This window comes from Crinia signifera, chromosome 4 (assembly GCF_055691185.1).
Source record: "Crinia signifera chromosome 4, ASM5569118v1, whole genome shotgun sequence".
Lineage (NCBI taxonomy): Eukaryota > Metazoa > Chordata > Amphibia > Anura > Myobatrachidae > Crinia > Crinia signifera.
In genome coordinates this window covers 336,751,520-336,772,505 of record NC_139220.1, presented here as the reverse complement: position 1 = coordinate 336,772,505, position 20,986 = coordinate 336,751,520, and the positions used below count along the sequence as shown (strand labels likewise).

General features: G+C 48.0%; 1 protein-coding gene across 1 annotated transcript in view; it reads left to right on the top strand.

Annotated features, from left to right (window-relative positions):
- Positions 1–12,043: 12,043 nt before the first annotated feature.
- The window catches only part of EPO (erythropoietin), a 44,790-nt gene continuing 35,847 nt past the window's right edge, over positions 12,044–20,986 (top strand). The window contains exon 1 of the mRNA XM_083180080.1: positions 12,044–12,432. Coding sequence (XP_083036206.1) covers positions 12,420–12,432 — 13 coding nt within the window. The 5' untranslated portion in view covers positions 12,044–12,419. The remainder of the gene's footprint in view (positions 12,433–20,986) is intronic.

The window sequence follows — 20,986 nt, the reverse complement described above, 5'->3', positions numbered from 1 at the left end:
CACATATACCCCAGCCACCTCCCCCTCTCACACATATACCCCAGCCACCTCCCCCTCTCACACATATACCCCGCCACCTCCCTCTCTCACACATATACCCCAGCCACCACCCTCTCACACACACACATACACCCCAGCCACCTCCCTCTCACACACATATACCCCAGCCACCTCCCTTTCTCACACATATACCCCAGCCACCTCCCTCACACACACATACACCCCAGCCACCTCCCTCACACACACATATACCCCAGCCACCTCCCTCACAGACACATATACCCCAGCCACCTCCCTCTCACACACATATACCCCAGCCACATCCCTCTCACACACATATACCCCAGCCACATCCCTCTCACACACATATACCCCGGCCACCTCCCTTTCTCACACATATACCCCAGCCACCTCCCTCACACACACATACACCCCAGCCACCTCCCTCGCACACACATATACCCCAGCCACCTCCCTCACAGACACATATACCCCAGCCACCTCCCTCTCACACACATATACCACAGCCACATCCCTCTCACACACATATACCCCAGCCACATCCCTCTCACACACATATACCCCAGCCACCACCCTCTCACACACACACATACACCCCAGCCACCTCCCTCTCTCACACACATATATCCCAGCCTAAACCCTCTCTCACACACACATATACCCCAGCCACCTCCCTCTCCCACACACATACACCCCAGCCACCTCCCTCTCACACACACATATACCCCAGCCACCTCCCCCTCTCACACACATATACCCCAGCCACCTCCCCCTCTCACACACATATACCCAGCCACCTCCCTCTCTCACACATACACCCCAGCCACCTCCCTATCTCACACATATACCCCAGCCACCTCCCTCACACACACATACACCCCAGCCACCTCCCTCACAGACACATATACCCCAGCCACCTCCCCCTCTCACACATATACCCCAGCCACCTCCCCCTCTCACGCATACACCCCGCCACCTCCCTCTCTCACACATATACCCCAGCCACCACCCTCTCACACACACACATACACCCCAGCCACCTCCCTCTCACACACATATACCCCAGCCACCTCCCTTTCTCACACACATACCCCAGCCACCTCCCTCACACACACATACACCCCAGCCACCTCCCTCACACAAAATTATACCCCAGCCACCTCCCTCACAGACACATATACCCCAGCCACCTCCCTCTCACACACATATACCCCAGCCACATCCCTCTCACACACATATACCCCAGCCACATCCCTCTCACACACATATACCCCAGCCACCTCCCTTTCTCACACATATACCCCAGCCACCTCCCTCACACACACATACACCCCAGCCACCTCCCTCGCACACACATATACCTCAGCCACCTCCCTCACAGACACATATACCCCAGCCACCTCCCTCTCACACACATATACCCCAGCCACATCCCTCTCACACACATATACCCCAGCCACATCCCTCTCACACACATATACCCCAGCCACCACCCTCTCACACACACACATACACCCCAGCCACCTCCCTCTCTCACACACATATACCCCAGCCACCTTCCTCACACACACATACACCCCAGCCACCTCCCTCTCACACACACATACACCCCAGCCTCCTCCCTCTCACACACACATATACCCCAGCCACCTCCCTCTCACACACACATATACCCCAGCCACCTCCCTCTCACACACATATACCCCAGCCGCCTCCCTCTCCCACACACATATACCCCAGCCACCTCTCTCTCACACACACATATACCCCAGCCACCTCCCTCTCACACCCACATATACCCCAGCCGCCTCCCTCTCACACACATATACCCCAGCCACATCCCACTCACACACATATACCCCAGCCACCTCCCTCTCACACACACACACACATACACCCCAGCCTCCTCCCTCTCACACACACATATACCCCAGCCACCTCCCTCTCACACACACATATACCCCAGCCACCTCCCTCTCACACACATATACCCCAGCCGCCTCCCTCTCCCACACACATATACCCCAGCCACCTCTCTCTCACACACACATATACCCCAGCCACCTCCCTCTCACACCCACATATACCCCAGCCGCCTCCCTCTCCCACACACATATACCCCAGCCACCTCTCTCTCACACACACATATACCCCAGCCACCTCCCTCTCACACACATATACCCCAGCCACATCCCACTCACACACATATACCCCAGCCACCTCCCTCTCACACACACACATATACCCCAGCCACCTCCCTCTCACACACACATATACCCCAGCCACCTCCCTCTCACACACATATACCCCAGCCACCTCCCTCTCACACATATATACCCCAGCCACCTCCCTCTCACACACATATACCCCAGCCTCCTTCCTCTCACACACATATACCCCAGCCTCCTTCCTCTCACACACATATACCCCAGCCACCTCCCTCCCTCACACACACATACACCCCAGCCACCTCCCTCACAGACACATATACCCCAGCCACATCCCTCTCACACACATATACCCCAGCCACATCCCTCTCACACACATATACCCCAGCCACATCCCTCTCACACACATATACCCCAGCCACCACCCTCTCACACACACACACACACACACACACACACACACACACACACACACACAAACACCCCAGCCACCTCCCTCTCACACACACATACACCCCAGCCACCTCCCTCTCACACACACATATACCCCAGCCACCTCCCTCTCACACACACATATACCCAGCCACCTCCCTCTCACACACATATACCCCAGCCGCCTCCCTCTCCCACACACATATACCCCAGCCACCTCTCTCTCACACACACACATATACCCCAGCCACCTCCCTCTCACACCCACATATACCCCAGCCGCCTCCCTCTCCCACACACATATACCCCAGCCACCTCTCTCTCACACACACATATACCCCAGCCACCTCCCTCTCACACACACACACACACATATACCCCAGCCACATCCCTCACACACACATATACCCCAGCCACCTCCCTCTCACACACACACATATACCCCAGCCACCTCCCTCTCACACACATATACCCCAGCCACCTCCCTCTCACACGTATATACCCCAGCCACCTCCCTCTCACACACATATACCCCAGCCTCCTTCCTCTCACACACACATATACCCCAGCCACATCCCTCTCACACACATATACCCCAGCCACATCCCTCTCACACACATATACCCCAGCCACCTCCCTCTCATACACACACATATACCCCAGCCACCTCCCTCTCACACCGACATATACCCCAGCCACCTCTCTCTCACACACATATACCCCAGCCACCTCCCTCTCACACAGATATACCCCAGCCACCTCCCTCTCTCACACACAAATACCCCAGCCACCTCCCTCTCTCACACACATATACCCCAGCCACCTCCATCACACACATATATACCCCAGCCACCTCCCTCTCTCACACACATATACACCCAGCCACCTCCCTCTCCCACACACATATACACCCAGCCACCTCCCTCTCCCACACACATATACCCCAGCCACCTCCCTCTCACACATATATACCCCAGCGACCTCCCTCTCACACATATATACCCCAGCCACCTCCCTCTCTCACACACATATACCCCAGCCACCTCCCTCTCACACATATATACCCCAGCGACCTCCCTCTCACACACATATACCCCAGCCACCTCCCTCTCACACACATATACCCCAGCCACCTCCCTCTCTCACACACAAATACCCCAGCCACCTCCCTCTCTCACACACATATACCCCAGCCACCTCCATCACACACACATATACCCCAGCCACCTCCCTCTCACACACATATACCCCAGCCACCTCCCTCTCACATACATACACCCCAGCCACCTCCCTCTCACACACATAGACACCTCAGCCACCTCCCTTTCACACACATATACCCCAGCCACCTCCCTCTCACACAGATATACCACAGCCACCTCCCTCCCACACACACATATACCCCAGCCACCTCTCTCTCACTCATATATACCCCAGCCACCTCCCTCTCACACACACATATACCCCAGCCACCTCCCTCTCACACACACATATACCCCAGCCACCTCCCTCTCACACACACATATACCCCAGCCACCTCTCTCTCACACACATATACCCAGCCACCTCCCTCACACACACACATATACCCCAGCCACCTCCCTCTCACACATATACACCCCAGTTACCTCCCTCCAGGGCCGTTTCTAGAAGCGGACAAGCCGGGACGCTGCACGGCTTGTCCGCCTCTGATAAACAGCCGGGCACCCGGCAGCTCCCCCCAGCGCCGCCTCCCTTCCTCCCCCTCTCGGCTCTCACCGTCCGCCACCGCGGCGCCACAGGCACAGCTGCTGATTAATTTCCCAGGGGAGGGGAGGGGAGCGCATTGCTCGTCTCTCCTTCCCCTCTCTCACTGTGTCACTGGGCTGTCAGCCAATCAGAGCTCGCGGGCCGGCAGCCAATCAGGAGCCAGCCCGCGATGTATGAATGTCTGACAGCTCAGGTACACAGTGAAGGGGAAGTAGAGACGTGCGATGCGCTCCGCTCCCCTCCCCTCCCCAAGGAAGAAGAAGCAGCAGCAGAGGCGATGGCAGCGGGGGGAGATGCAGAGAGTGAGACAGTGAGTTATGCTGCTTCTGGCACTGTGGGGCATATTTGGCACTGTGGGGGCATATTTGGCACTGTGGGGCATATTTGGCACTGGGGGGCATATATGTGTCGTGCTGTGTGGGCATATGTGTGTCACTGTGGGGGAATAGCTGTCACTCTGGGGGCATATATGTGTGGCGCTGTGGGGGGCATATCTGGCACTGTGGGGCATATTTGGCACTGTGGGGGCATATGTGTAGCACTGTGGAGGCATATACCGCAGCCACCTCTCTCTCACACACATATACCCCAGCCACCTCCCTCTCACACACACACATATACCCCAGCCACCTCTCTCTCACACACATATACCCCAGCCACCTCTCTTTCACACATATATACCCCAGCCACCTCCCTCTCACAAATATACACCCCAGCCACCTCCCTCTCACACATATACCCCAGCCATCTACCTCTCACACACATATACCCCAGCCACCTCCTTCTCACACACATATACCCCAGCCACCTACCTCTCAAACACACATATACCACAGCCACCTCCATCTCACACACATATACCCTAGCCACCTCCCAATCACACACATACACCCCAGCCACCACCCTCTCTCACACACACACACACACACACACACACACACACACACACACACACACACATATACCCCAGCCACCTCCCTCTCACACACACATATACCCCAGCCACCTCCCTCTCACACACATATACCCCAGCCACCTCCCTCTCACACACATACACCCCAGCCACCTCCCTCTCACACACATAGACACCTCAGCCACCTCCCTTTCACACACATATACCCCAGCCACCTCCCTCTCACACAGATATACCACAGCCACCTCCCTCCCACACACACATATACCCCAGCCACCTCTCTCTCACTCATATATACCCCAGCCACCTGCCTCTCACACACACATATACCCCAGCCACCTCCCTCTCACACACACATATACCCCAGCCACCTCCCTCTCACACATATACACCCCAGTTACCTCCCTCCAGGGCCGTTTCTAGAAGCGGACAAGCCGGGACGCTGCACGGCTTGTCCGCCTCTGATAAACAGCCGGGCACCCGGCAGCTCCCCCCAGCGCCGCCTCCCTTCCTCCCCCTCTCGGCTCTCACCGTCCGCCACCGCGGCGCCACAGGCACAGCTGCTGATTAATTTCCCAGGGGAGGGGAGGGGAGCGCATTGCTCGTCTCTCCTTCCCCTCTCTCACTGTGTCACTGGGCTGTCAGCCAATCAGAGCTCGCGGGCCGGCAGCCAATCAGGAGCCAGCCCGCGATGTATGAATGTCTGACAGCTCAGGTACACAGTGAAGGGGAAGTAGAGACGTGCGATGCGCTCCGCTCCCCTCCCCTCCCCAAGGAAGAAGAAGCAGCAGCAGAGGCGATGGCAGCGGGGGGAGATGCAGAGAGTGAGACAGTGAGTTATGCTGCTTCTGGCACTGTGGGGCATATTTGGCACTGTGGGGGCATATTTGGCACTGTGGGGCATATTTGGCACTGGGGGGCATATATGTGTCGTGCTGTGTGGGCATATGTGTGTCACTGTGGGGGAATAGCTGTCACTCTGGGGGCATATATGTGTGGCGCTGTGGGGGGCATATCTAGCACTGTGAGGGCATATATGTGTGGCCCTGTGGTGCATATTTGGCACTGTGGGGGCATATATGTGTGGCACTGTGGGGGCATATCTGGCACTGTGGGGCATATTTGGCACTGTGGGGGCATATGTGTAGCACTGTGGAGGCATATATGTGTGGCGCTGTGGGGGCATATCTGGCACTGTGGGGGCATATCTGGCACTGGGGGCATATATGTGTGGCACTGGGGGCATATATGTGTGGCACTGTGGGGCATATTTGGCACTGTGGGGGCATATGTGTGGCACTGTGGGGGCATATATGTGTGGCGCTGTGGGGGCATAGATGTGTGGCACTGTGGGGGCATATCTGGCACTGGGGGGCATATATGTGTGGAACTGTGTGGGGCATATTTTGCACTGTGGGGACATATATGTGTGGTGCTGTGGGGGAATATCTGGCACTGTGGGGGCATATCTGTGGCACTGTGGGGGCATATCTGTGGGGGCATATTTGGCACTGTGGGGGAATATCTGTGGGGGCATATTTGGCACTGTGGGGGCATATGTGTGGCACTGTGGGGGCATAGCTGTCACTGTGGGGGCATATATGTGTGGCACTGTGGGGGCATATCTGGCACTGTGGGGGGCATATTAGTAAACGGCATCAGTTGTGCGGCAGCGGCGCGTGGGGCATAATGTGTAATGGGCATTTACGGTGTGGGGAGTATTGTGTAATTGCCATCACAGTGTGGGGTGTAATGGGCATCACAGTGTGGGGCCGAATGGGCATCATGGTGTGCGTCATAATGTTTAATTGTCATCACGGTGTGCAACAAAAATGTGTAATTGTCATCACGGTGTGCGGCGTAATATGTAATTGTCATCACAGTGTGCAGCATAATGTGTAATTGTCATCACAATGTGCAGCGCAATGTGTAATTGTCATCACAGTGTGCAGCGTAATGTGTAATTGTCATCACGGTGTGCAGCATAATGTGTAATTGTCATCACAGTGTGCAGCGTAATGTGTCTTTCTCATCACGGTGTGCAACATAATGTGTAATTGTCATCATGGTGTGTGGCGTAATATGTAATTGTCATCACAGTGTGCGGCGTAATGTGTAATTGTCATCACGGTGTGCAGCATAATGTGTAATTGGCATCACGGTGTGCAGCATAATGTGTAATTGGCATCACGGTGTGCAGCATAATGTGTAATTCTCATCACAGTGTGCGACATAATGTGTAATTGTCATCACGGTGTGTGGCGTAATATGTAATTGTCATCACAGTGTGCGGTGTAATGTGTAATTGTCATCACAGTGTACGGCGTAATGTGTAATTGGCATCATGGATAAATAGTGTATAATGATATAAGTAGCCTGTCATTGTTTGGCCTTGATCTGTGAGGCGTACTAGGTCACTGTGTGGCCTTCAGCTGGCCAACTTAAGTGCGGGAGGACAATGACAATTCCTGCAACAACCAATGTCTGGTCATGCAGGTTGCAAAAGTGTGATGTAAGGTAATTGTTTTCCTGCTAGGCCACGCCCTTATATTAAGCCACACCCCGTTTTAAATTAAGCCACCCCCCCAATGTCTTCAATGCCATGTTATGTATTGGGGGGGGGGGGGGGGGGGGCGCGTTTTTATTTCTTCGCCCTGGGAGCTAAATTGTCTAGAAACGGCCCTGCCTCCCCCTCACACACATATACCCCAGCCACCTCCCTCTCGCACATATATACACCAGCCACCTCCCTCGTATGCATAGACACACCAGCCACCTCCCTCTCACACACATATACCCCAGCCACCTCCCTCGTATGCATAGACACCCCAGCCCTGCCCCAGCCACCTACCCACTCTCTCACACACACACATAAATAAGTCACCTACCTCTCCACACATATATGTTCCTGCCTCCCTCTCCCATCTATGCCATCAGGCAGTCTGAGTTTCCCAGTGTGATAGTTGGTCCACTGCGATTCTACAGACTACTGTAATGTGGAGTATTTTTAATCATATGTTAAATGTGATATTTCATTGTATTCATATTGTTCTCCTGTAACTTTGTTTGACCATATTGTCAGTTGCTTTGTCTCTGGCATGGTGGTGGCCATTTTGTTGAGGACATTTATATACTGATACACTTCTCCGCAGATGCAGACGCAGCCTGGGACTCCTGTCTGTAGGGCAGAGGTTCCCAATCTTTTTTGATTCACGGCACCCTAGAGAATCAGAATTTTTTTCACGGCACCCCTAGGTCCAAATTCTTTTTAATTAGATTGGGTTTATATGCGATTCTTAGAGGCAGTTATGTGGTAAAGGGCAGGATATGCTTCTGTTTGTACACATTCTATGATTGGCAGCCACCAGCACTGGTTTTGCTCCTAAATAATTAACCATTAATAGTTTGAGTTGGTCCTGGACCACCAAGCTGCGGCACCCCTGCATGTGTCCCGAGGCACCCCAGGGAGCCACGGCACACAGTTTGGGAACCACTGCTGTAGGGGTTCAGGACAAAAGTGTATAACGTACCCCCTAGTGGTGATCCTTGTCTGTGGCATTACTATGAGGTGGGGGTGTGATCAGTAAGAACATATGGGGAAATAATAGGTTGGCTGGAGACCTCAGATAAGGGTATACATTAGGGCGACTTGTAATCGGGAAGATATTTGATGACTTTATTACTGGTTGTTGTTAAATAAAACCCAAATTCCTGATCTATGATGCTCCCTTTTTTCACAGGTCAATGATGCAGTTGGCAATGTGCACAGGTCGCCCACCAGGGTCCCAGAGGAGGAGCTAGAGAAGGTGACGCCCAGCAAGGATAGCCACAGAGTAAGACATATCTTACATGGGGCAATGCTGGCTAAGGCAAAGGATGGTGTGGGTGGGGCCTGAGAGTGTGCCCTACACATATATATATATATATATATATATATATAGCCCCTCTTAGTGTATCACCACCACCTCAGGATTCAATGGTACATATCACTCATATAATCAATTGAGATAAAAGAATTTAACAGACATTTTAATAAAAATCTTTAAAAGTGAACAATCATGTAAGATTCTTATGCAGTCCAATTTAACTCTCGAAAGAGCTAAAAAAAGGCGTTCACTGGCCTCAATTGCGTTTGATGTATATGGCAGGAGTTTGTATAATCCGATAAGGAACTTAAGTCCACTTGCAGCACTTGGAGTGTCTTATTCACTTGGAAACACAGTGTGATACTCAGATTTATTGGACAGGATCTACTAATAAGTTCCTTATCGGATTATACAAACTCCTGCCATATACATCAAACTCAGTTAAGACCAGTGAACGCCTTTTTTTAGCTCTTTCGAGAGTCCTAGAGGAACCGGACTAGTATAAAATTGATTAACAATAAGATGCATTCTACCATCGAGTTTACTCTCACCCCTGATGAAGTCTCATTGACGAAACGCGTCGGGTAATTAGGATGACTGCTATATGAATTGATTTCTTATGAAATATTGGATCAAATTGGGCTGCATAAGAATCTTACACGACTGTTCACTTTTAAAGATTTTTATTAAAATGTCTGTTAAATTATTTTATCTCAATTGATTATATGAGTGATATGTACCATTGAATCCTGTGGTGGTGGTGATACACGAAGAGGCGCACTCTATATCCTTTCTGTGTATTTTGTTCTCCATCCCCTATTAACAGGGAGGATTTATAGAGTTGCAGCCATATATATATATATATATATATATATATATATATATATATATATATATATATATTTATATATATACGTTCTACAGCGCAGTGAAAGGGTTATTTCTATCTATCTATCTATCTATCTATCTATCTATCTATCTATCTATATATTGATTAACAAATTGTGACTGAACTTCTGCCTCTTCATGTAATCCCAGACGGACTCCATGATGTAGAGATCAGGGCTCAGATCATCACTTCCAGGACTCCCTGTTCTGCCCTTTGCTGAAGATAGTCCTTAATGACATTGGCTGGATGTATGGGGTCATTGTCCTGCTGTAGAATAAATCAGGAGCCAATCAGATGCCTTTCCTGTTGGTATCACATGATGGATAAGGTCCTGCTGGTTTCTATGTTCTCATGCATAGTTGAGTTGCTTGGCCCTGTTTCCACATCGAAGCTATGGCTTTTTGCTGTAAATTGACTATGATGACCACTTCTGACCAGACTTCTCATCAGTAGATGAGGTCCCACTGGTACCAGGTACCAGTTTTGAGTTGATGGAATCTGCCTTCCACACCTCACCTTTGTAGCAGAGTTTGACTGTGCCTCACCCAGTTTAACCCTCTTTGGCCCCCATTTACCATTGATCGCATTTACAATGCGATCTGGGCGGAATATTTCGCCCCAATGTATTACCTGCTAGGCGCAGGGACAAGGCTCCGAAAAGAGCCCGTCCCTGCGATGCCTGGTGCCGGAAGCCGGGGGGTCTGCGCATGCGCAGTTACGCGCTGACCCCCCCGCGACCCCGCTGACCGCACTGCCACTCGGGCAGTGCGATATGCACCCATAGGCTACAATGGGCTATCCCATATCAGAATGGCGATAGCCCAGGGGTGCAAAGCCGGGCTGCCCGATGTTGATACATCAGGCAGCTTCGCATCCCCCATAGAAACCTATGGGGGATGCGGCCGGCGGCGCTGCAGGGGGGGATCGCAGCAGGGATCGGAGATTCCTGCTGCGGTCCCCTGTGATACATTAGGGGGATACTTAATATTTGCGGTTAACCCCCGAAAATGGGTGTTTTTGGGGATTTAGCCGCAAATATTAGTTGATAAATGCGGCCCTTTAACAGCTGTTCCTGTTTCAGTTAATGACTGTGTTTCAACCTACATAATCCTATATATATACTGTGATGGTGCCTAAAAAAGGGAAAGGTATTGCCTTTTATCGCTAAGTGGGAAAAAGCAGTTAGAGCCAGATGTATCAAGCTTCAAAAAGTGATAAAATGGAGAGTGATAAACAAACAGCTCCTAACTGCCATGGAAGCTGATTGGCTGTTTTTTTTTAATCACTCTCCACATTGTAACTTTTTGAAGCTTGATACATCTAGGCTTCTGTCTCTTACCAGAGCTACATGTTCTTATGCTACTGTGGATTTATCTCCGGTCGATGCCTTTAGAAAGTAATCTTTGTATGGGTTCTAGACTAAAAATGTTATCAACACTTAATATATTCAACCCTGTGGCCAGAATATTATATAACATGTATTCAATCTCACACAATAACAGTGATAGACATAATACAGGTTTGTGGTACACAGCTGTACAATATTTGTAGTCCTGCGGTGCCCCCAGTACACATTATGCCAGAGTACCAGCCCCCCCCCCCCAGCCTGGTAATGAAGCTACAGTACAGTATGTCAGGGAACCCTCATTGTGTGCCCTCACTGGCCGCTCTGCTTGTCCAATGCATCAGCAGCACTGCTGGGAGCTTTCTCCGCAGTCCCATCGCTGGCATCACAGTGATACACAGTAAAGTATCCCACAAGCTGCTCATTAATGTCTCAGGCCGGTTTGCTGGCTGCTGTTGCACCACATTGATCCATGGTAACCACAGGCAGCAGCAATAACTTCTGCACAGTTTACAGTTTAGGCATGATAACTGTGCACCTACCAGCCCGGTCTGTACTCTGTGCATTAAGAACTAGGACTCTCCTAGGCTTGCATATGCTTATATAGGTCCCCAATCCTCAGAGGGTGCTGACGTGAAGCCTAATGCATTGCCTACTTCCTCCAGGATGGCTAAATCTCCTTTCCTCAGGAAATCCTCCCGTACAGACACATCTGTGAAGTGGACGGGGAATCACTGTCCCTGCACCTTTCTCCCAGTTCCAACTGCTGGTGAAATATTAACCGCGACTGTCTGTCCTGCAGACCACATTCTCCCATGGAAGCCAGGATCCTACACCGGCAATAAGCCTTCTGCACCGGGGATTCCCAATCACGCAACCCTATAAATCCTCCTGAAGATTCTCATTCTTTTCCGCTTTCTGGATTATTCCTCTGGATATAAATCTCCGGAATATCACTTTGGATTTTCTCTTATGAAAGTAAATCTCCATCTGATGAGATGGAAAATGCGGGGCCCCTACATGTGAAGACTTGGATATGGGTGTGACTGGTAGGTAATTATTACAGTTCTGGCATCTGCCGACATATATATAACCTGCCTGCATTAATAATCCCTGCAGTGGATCAGATGACGGAGAGCTGGTGTCACCTGCATCTATATATATAGTATCACAGCACTGCTGCCTGCGCTGTCTGTGTAACGTGGGTGGGTGTAACTATCCCAGAGAGTACTCAGTATAACTATACGGAGCAGCATGTGCACTGTACAGCGCGGTGCGACCGGTATCAGCGTGTACTCAGTATTATTACACAGTGCGGTGTGACCGGTATCAGCGTATACTCAGTATTATTATACAGAGCGGTGTGACCGGTATCAGCGTGTACTCAGTATTATTATACAGAGCGGTGTGACCGGTATCAGCGTGTACTCAGTATTATTACACAGTGCGGTGTGACCGGTATCAGCGTATACTCAGTATTATTATACAGAGCGGTGTGACCGGTATCAGCGTGTACTCAGTATTATTACACAGTGCGGTGTGACCGGTATCAGCGTGTACTCAGTATTATTATACAGAGCGGTGTGACCGGTATCAGCGTGTACTCAGTATTATTATACAGAGCGGTGTGACCGGTATCAGCGTGTACTCAGTATTATTATACAGAGCGGTGTGACCGGTATCAGCGTGTACTCAGTATTATTATACAGTGTGGTGTGACCGGTATCAGCGTATACTCAGTATTATTATACAGAGAGGTGTGACCGGTATCAGCGTATACTCAGTATTATTATACAGAGCGGTGTGACCGGTATCAGCGTATACTCAGTATTATTATACAGAGCGGTGTGACCGGTCTCAGCGTGTACTCAGTATTATTATACAGAGCGGTGTGACCGGTATCAGCGTATACTCAGTATTATTATACAGTGCAGTGTGACCGGTCTCAGCGTATATTCTGTATTATTATACAGTGCGGTGTGACCGGTATCAGCGTGTACTCTGTATTATTATACAGTGCGGTGTGACCGGTATCAGCGTATACTCAGTATTATTATACAGCGCGGTGCGACCGGTATCAGCGTGTACTCAGTATTATTATACAGTGCGGTGTGACCGGTATCAGCGTATACTCAGTATTATTATACAGTGCGGTGTGACCGGTATCAGCGTATATTCTGTATTATTATACAGAGCGGTGTGACCGGTATCAGCGTATACTCAGTATTATTATACAGAGCGGTGTGACCGGTATCAGCGTGTACTCAGTATTATTATACAGTGCGGTGTGACCGGTATCAGCGTGTACTCAGTGTTATTATACAGTGCGGTGTGCCCGGTATTAGCGTATACTCAGTATTATTATACAGAGCGGTGTGACCGGTATCAGCGTATACTCAGTATTATTATACAGAGCGGTGTGACCGGTATCAGCGTGTACTCAGTATTATTATACAGTGCGGGGTGACCGTAATCAGTGTATACTCAGTATTATTATACAGAGCGGTGTGACCGGTATCAGAGTATACTCAGTATTATTATACAGTGCGGTGTGACTGGTATCAGTGTATACTCAGTATTATTATACAGAGCGGTGTGACAGGTATCAGCGTATACTCAGTATTATTATACAGTGTGGTGTGACCGGTATCAGCGTGTACTCAGTAGTATTATACAGAGCTGTGTGACCGGTATCAGCTTATACTCAGTATTATTATACAGAGCAGTGTGACCGTAATCAGTGTATACTCAGTATTATTATACAGAGCAGTGTGACCGTAATCAGCGTGTACTCAGTATTATTATACAGTGCGGTGTGACCGGTATCAGCGTGTACTCAGTATTATTATACAGTGCGGTGTTACCGGTATCAGCGTATACTCAGTATTATTATACTCGGTGTGACCGGTATCAGCGTATACTCAGTATTATTATACAGTGCGGTGTGACCGGTATCAGCGTATACTCAGTATTATTATACAGAGTGGTGTGACCGGTATCAGCGTATACTCAGTATTATTATACCATGCGGTGTGACCGGTATCAGCATACACTCAGTATTATTATGCAGTGTGGTGTGATCGGTTTCAGCGTGTACTCAGTATTATTATACAGAGCGGTGTGACCGGTATCAGCGTATACTCAGTATTATTATACCGTGCGGTGTGACCGGTATCAGTGTGTACTCAGTATTATTATACAGAGCGGTGTAACCGGAATCAGCATATACTCAGTATTATTATACAGAGCGGTGTGACCGGTATCAGCGTGTACTCAGTATTATTATACACAGCGGTGTGACCGGTATCAGCGTATACTCAGTATTATTATACAGTGCGGTGTGACCGGTATCAGCGTATACTCAGTGTTATTATACAGTGCGGTGTGACCGGTATCAGCGTGTACTCAGTATTATTATACAGAGCGGTGTGACCGGTATCAGCGTATACTCAGTGTTATTATACAGTGCGGTGTGACTGGTATCAGCGTATACTCAGTATTATTATACAGTGCGGTGTGACCGGTATCAGCGTATACTCAGTGTTATTATACAGTGCGGTGTGACCGGTATCAGCGTATACTCAGTATTATTATACACAGCGGTGTGACCGGTATCAGCGTATACTCAGTATTATTATACCGTGCGGTGTGACCGGTGTCAGCGTATACTCAGTATTATTATACAGAACGGTGTGACTGGTATCAGCGTGTACTCAGTATTATTATACAGTGCGGTGTGACAGGTGTCAGCCTATACTCAGTATTATTATACAGTGCGGTGTGACAGGTGTCAGCGTATACTCAGTAATATTATACAGTGCGGTGTGACCGGTATTAGCGTGTACTCAGTGTTATTATACAGAGCGGTGGGACCGGTATCAGGGTATACTCAGTATTATTATACACAGCGGTGTGACCGGTATCAGCGTGTACTCAGTATTATTATACAGAGCGGTGTGACCGGTATCAGCATATACTCGGTATTATTATACAGTGCGGTGTGACCGGTATCAGCGTGTACTCAGTATTATTATACAGAGCGGTGTGACCGGTATCAGCGTATACTCAGTATTATTATACAGTGCAGTGTGACCAGTATCAGCGTATATACTTAGTATTATTAAACAGTGTGGTGTGACCGGTATCAGCGTATACTCAGTATTAAGGACGCAATATTAGACTTAATACTTACAAATGGTGACAGAATATCTGACATAAATGTGGGTGAAAATCTGGGATCCAGTGACCATCAAGCTGTATGGTTCAAAATAAAGACAGAGACTGACTCATCGCACACAAAAACAAAGGTGTTAGATTTTAGGAAGGCTGATTTTGTAGAGATGGGAATCTCTGTAAGGGATTCTTTGGCATAGTGGAAGAATTTGGAAGGAGTGCAGGATAAATGGGAAAAATTAAAAAGTGCAATTCTAAAAGCAACAGAACTTTGTGTCAAAAGAGTTAGGAAAAACACAAGAAAAAGAAAGCCATTGTGGTTTGCAAAGGAAGTAGCAAGTATTGTGAAAGCAAAAAAGTTGCCCTTTAAGAAATTTAAGCAGACGCAGAAGAATGAGGACAAAGAGGTGTATCTTGTTAGACAGAAGGAGGCTAAGAAGGTAATCAGATGTGCAAAAGCACAGGCTGAAGAGAAAATGGCCCAGTCAGTGGGTAAAGGGGGGAAAACTTTTTTTAGGTATATAAGTGAAAGGAGAAAAACAAAAAGTGGAATAATTAGACTGAAGACAGAGAGTGGAAGTTTCCTTGAGGGGGACAATGTAATAGCAGATAATATTAATAATTATTTCTGCTCAGTATTCACTGCTGAAAGAGAGGGGAAGGGGCCACAGTTAAGTTGCAAGTATAGTCAGAAAACTGAGGGAGAGACAAGTACATTTACAGAGGAGAAAGTTCTCACAGAACTCTCAAAACTGAAAGTGGATAAATCAATGGGACCAGATGGGATACATCCAAGGATACTAAAAGAGCTTAAAGGGGAGCTGGTAAAACCAATAACAGAATTATTCAACCAGTCACTAGCTACTGGAGTAATCCCAGAGGACTGGAAAACAGTGAATGTAGTCCCACTGCACAAAAGTGGAAGCAAGGAAGAGGTAAGCAACTATTGACCAGTGAGCCTTACATCAGTAGTAGGGAAATTGATGGAAACACTCTTAAAACAAAGAGTTGTAGAATATCTCAAAACCAGCAATTTACAGGATCCAAAACAGCATGGGTTTACTGGGGGAAGATCATGTCAAACAAATCTTATTTACTTTTTTGACTGGGTGACTAAAGTAATAGATCAAGGTGGGGCTGTAGATGTAGCTTATCTAGACTTTAGTAAAGCTTTTGACACTGTCCCACATCACAGACTGTTAAATAAACTTGAAAGCTTGGGATTGGATTCTAAGATAGTTGAATGGATAAGAGCGTGGTTGCAGGACAGAAAACAGAGAATTGTAGTAAACGGAGTACAGTCAAAGGAGGGAAAGGTTACAAGTGGAGTACCCCAGGGATCTGTACTTGGACCAGTGCTTTTTAATATCTTTATTGGTGATATTGCAAATGGAATTGAGGGTAAAATGTGCCTTTTTGCAGATGACACAAAGGTATGCAACCGGGTAGACACACCAGGAGGGGTAAAACAAATGATTAAGGATCTAGGTAGATTAGAGAAATGGTCAAGAGAATGGCAACTACAGTTTAATGCCCAAAAATGCAAAATCCTGCACTTGGGTCTCAGAAATCCAAAGACTAAATATAGTATAAATGGCACTATAATGGAAACTACTGAGGAAGAGAGGGATCTAGGTGTCACTATTTCAGGGGACTTAAAGGCAGGGAGGCAATGTAACAAAGCAATGAAGAAGGCAAGTCAGATGCTTGGTTGCATAGGGAGAGGTATCAGCAGTAGAAAGAAAGAAGTAATAATGCCACTGTATAGGTCATTGGTACGACCTCAGCTACAGTATTGTGTTCAGTTCTGGAGGCCATATCTCCAGAAGGATATATAGATACAGAAGTACCAACACACTCGCCATTCCTAAGAATGGGGCGCAAACAGCACCCACTTCCCAGGGTGGGGTGCGGTGGCCTGTGACCACACACTCTAGTAAATACAAACACAGGGGGCCCAGCACTCACTACAACAAACTAACTCACCTTAACATTCAAATAATCAATTAAATAAATAATGGGGTTTTAGTTCATGAATTGATCAATGCCAGGGCCGGTGTAATGCTTCTCAGCACCCTAGGCAAAACATCAACCTACTGTACCCCCCCCCCCCCTTCCTTCTATACTGCCAATACCCACTTTTCAACCCTTTAAGGCATACTTGCTTAACGATCCGGAATAGATTCTCCCAAAACTCGGGTGGTCCTCGCAGCCCCCTGGGAAGGTGGGCACGTTCCCTGGAGGCCCCCAGGAGAGGGCAGCAAAATAGGAAAGTATGCCCCAAGGGAAAGTATGGAGGCTAGGCCTTAGAAGTTCCACAGCTATCACCTGAATTAAATACAACAAGGATTCTCATAGACATCCTTGATTTTATGATAGGCAGAATTGGTGGCGCCCCCCATATCCCAGCGCCCTAGGCAGCTGCCTAAAGCTGCCTAATGGTAGAGCCGGCCCTGATCAATGCATTTAAGCTTGCAGCCCATCGCCAAGGGACCCCATTTAAGTGCAAGTCCTACACTAACAACTGATTTTCATGGGAACCTGGCAACTGTTTGCACATCATAGCTAAAATGAACATGTGTTATTTTCCTGGGTTAAAGCTCAACTGCCATGTCCTTATGGCTTTTAAAGGTGAGACCATCCAGAAGGATATAAATACATTAGAGACTGTACAAAGAAGGGCAACTAAAATGGTGCATGGCCTACATCACAAAACGTACCAGGAAAGACTAAAATATCTTAATATGTATACTTTAGAGCAGAGAAGGGAAAGGGGGGACATGATAGAAACTTTCAAATATATCAAGGGTTTTAACAAGGTACAGGTGGGAGACATTCTTCACAGGAAGAGGAGCAGCAGAACACGAGGACACGCACTGACACTAGAGGGAGGAAGGTACAGGTGGGAGACATTCTTCACAGGAAGAGGAGCAGCAGAACACGAGGACATGCACTGACACTAGAGGGAGGAAGGTACAGGTGGGAGACATTCTTCACAGGAAGAGGAGCAGCAGAACACGAGGACATGCACTGATACTAGAGGGAGGAAGGTACAGGTGGGAGACATTAGTCACAGGAAGAGGAGCAACAGAACACGAGGACATGCACTGACACTAGAGGGAGGAAGGTACAGGTGGGAGACATTCTTCACAGGAAGAGGAGCAGCAGAACACGAGGACATGCACTGACACTGGGGGGAGGAAGGTACAGGTGGGAGACATTAGTCACAGGAAGAAGAGCAACAGAACACGAGGACATGCACTGACACTGGGGGGAGGAAGATTCAGGGGAAATGTGAGGAAGAATTTTTTCACAGAAAGAGTAGTAGATAAGTGGAATAGCCAACCATCAGAGGTGGTAGACGCAAATACAATAGTACAATTTAAACATGCTTGGGATAGGCATATTGATATCCTTACAAAAAAATAAGGATCAAATATGGTTTGAGGTAACATGTTTAAAAAAAGGGGCAGACTAGATGGGCCAAGTGGTTCTTATCTGCCGTCAAATTCTATGTTTCTATTATTATACAGAGCGGTGTGACCGGTATCAGCGTATATTCAGTATTATTATACAGTGCGGTGTGACTGGTGTCAGCGTATACTCAGTATTATTATACAGTGCGGTGTGACCGGTATCAGCGTATACTCAGTATTATTATACAGAGCGGTGTAACAGGTATCAGCGTGTACTCAGTATTATTATACAGAGCGGTGTGACCGGTATCAGCGTGTACTCAGTATTATTATACAGTGCGGTGTGGCCGGTATCAGCGTATACTCAGTATTATTATACAGTGCGGTGTGACTGGTGTCAGCGTATACTCAGTATTATTATACAGAGCGGTGTGACCGGTATCAGCGTATACTCAGTATTATTATACAGTGCGGTGTGACCGGTATCAGCGTGTACTCAGTATTATTATACAGTGCGGTGTGACCGGTATCAGCGTATACTAAGTATTATTATACACTGCACTGTGACCGGTATCAGTGTGTACTCAGTATTATTATACAGTGCAGTGTGACCGGTATCAGCGTATACTCTGTATTATTATACAGTGCCGTGTGACCGGTATCAGCGTATACTCAGTATTATTATACAGTGCGGTGTGACCGGTATCAGCGTGTACTCAGTATTATTATACAGTGCTGTGTGACCGGTATCAGCGTATACTCTGTATTATTATATCATGCGGTGTAACCGGTATCAGCGTATACTCAGTATTATTATACAGTGCGGTGTGACCTGTATCAGCTTATACTCAGTATTATTATACAGTGCGGTGTGACCGGTATCAGCGTGTACTCAGTATTATTATACAGTGCGGTGTTACCGGTATCAGCGTGTACTCAGTATTATTATACAGTGCGGTGTGACCGGTATCAGCGTATACTCAGTATTATTATACAGAGCGGTGTGACAGGTATTAGCGTATACTCAGTATTATTATACAGTGCGGTGTGACCGGTATCAGCTTATACTCAGTATTATTATACAGTGCGGTGTGACCGGTATCAGCATATACTCAGTATTATTATACACAGCGGTGTGACTGGTGTCAGCATATACTCAGTATTATTATACAGTGCGGTGTGACCGGTATCAGTGTGTACTCAGTATTATTATACAGTGCGGTGTGACTGGTGTCAGCGTATACTCAGTATTATTATACAGTGCGGTGTGACCGGTATCAGCGTATACTCAGTATTATTATACAGTGCGGTGTGACCGGTATCAGCGTATACTCGGTATTATTATACAGAGCGGTGTGACAGGTATCAGCTTATACTCAGTATTATTATACAGAGCGGTGTGACCGGTATCAGCGTGTACTCAGTATTATTATACAGTGCAGTGTGACCGGTATCAGCGTGTACTCAGTGTTATTATACAGAGCGGTGTGACCGGTATCAGCGTATATTCTGTATTATTATACAGTGCCGTGTGACCGGTATCAGCGTATACTCAGTATTATTATACAGTGCGGTGTGACCGGTATCAGCGTATACTCAGTATTATTATACAGAGCGGTGTGACTGGTGTCAGCGTATACTCTGTATTATTATACACAGCGGTGTGACTGGTGTCAGCGTATACTCAGTATTATTATACAGAGTGGTGTGACCGGTATCAGCGTATACTCAGTATTATTATACAGTGCGGTGTGACTGGTGTCAGCGTATACTCAGTATTATTATACAGAGCGGTGTGACCGGTATCAGCGTATACTCAGTATTATTATACAGAGCGGTGTGACTGGTGTCAGCGTATACTCAGTATTATTATACAGAGCGGTGTGACCGGTATCAGCGTATACTCAGTATTATTATACAGAGCGGTGTGACTGGTGTCAGCGTATACTCAGTATTATTATACAGTGCGGTGTGACTGGTATCAGCGTATACTCAGTATTATTATACAGTGCGG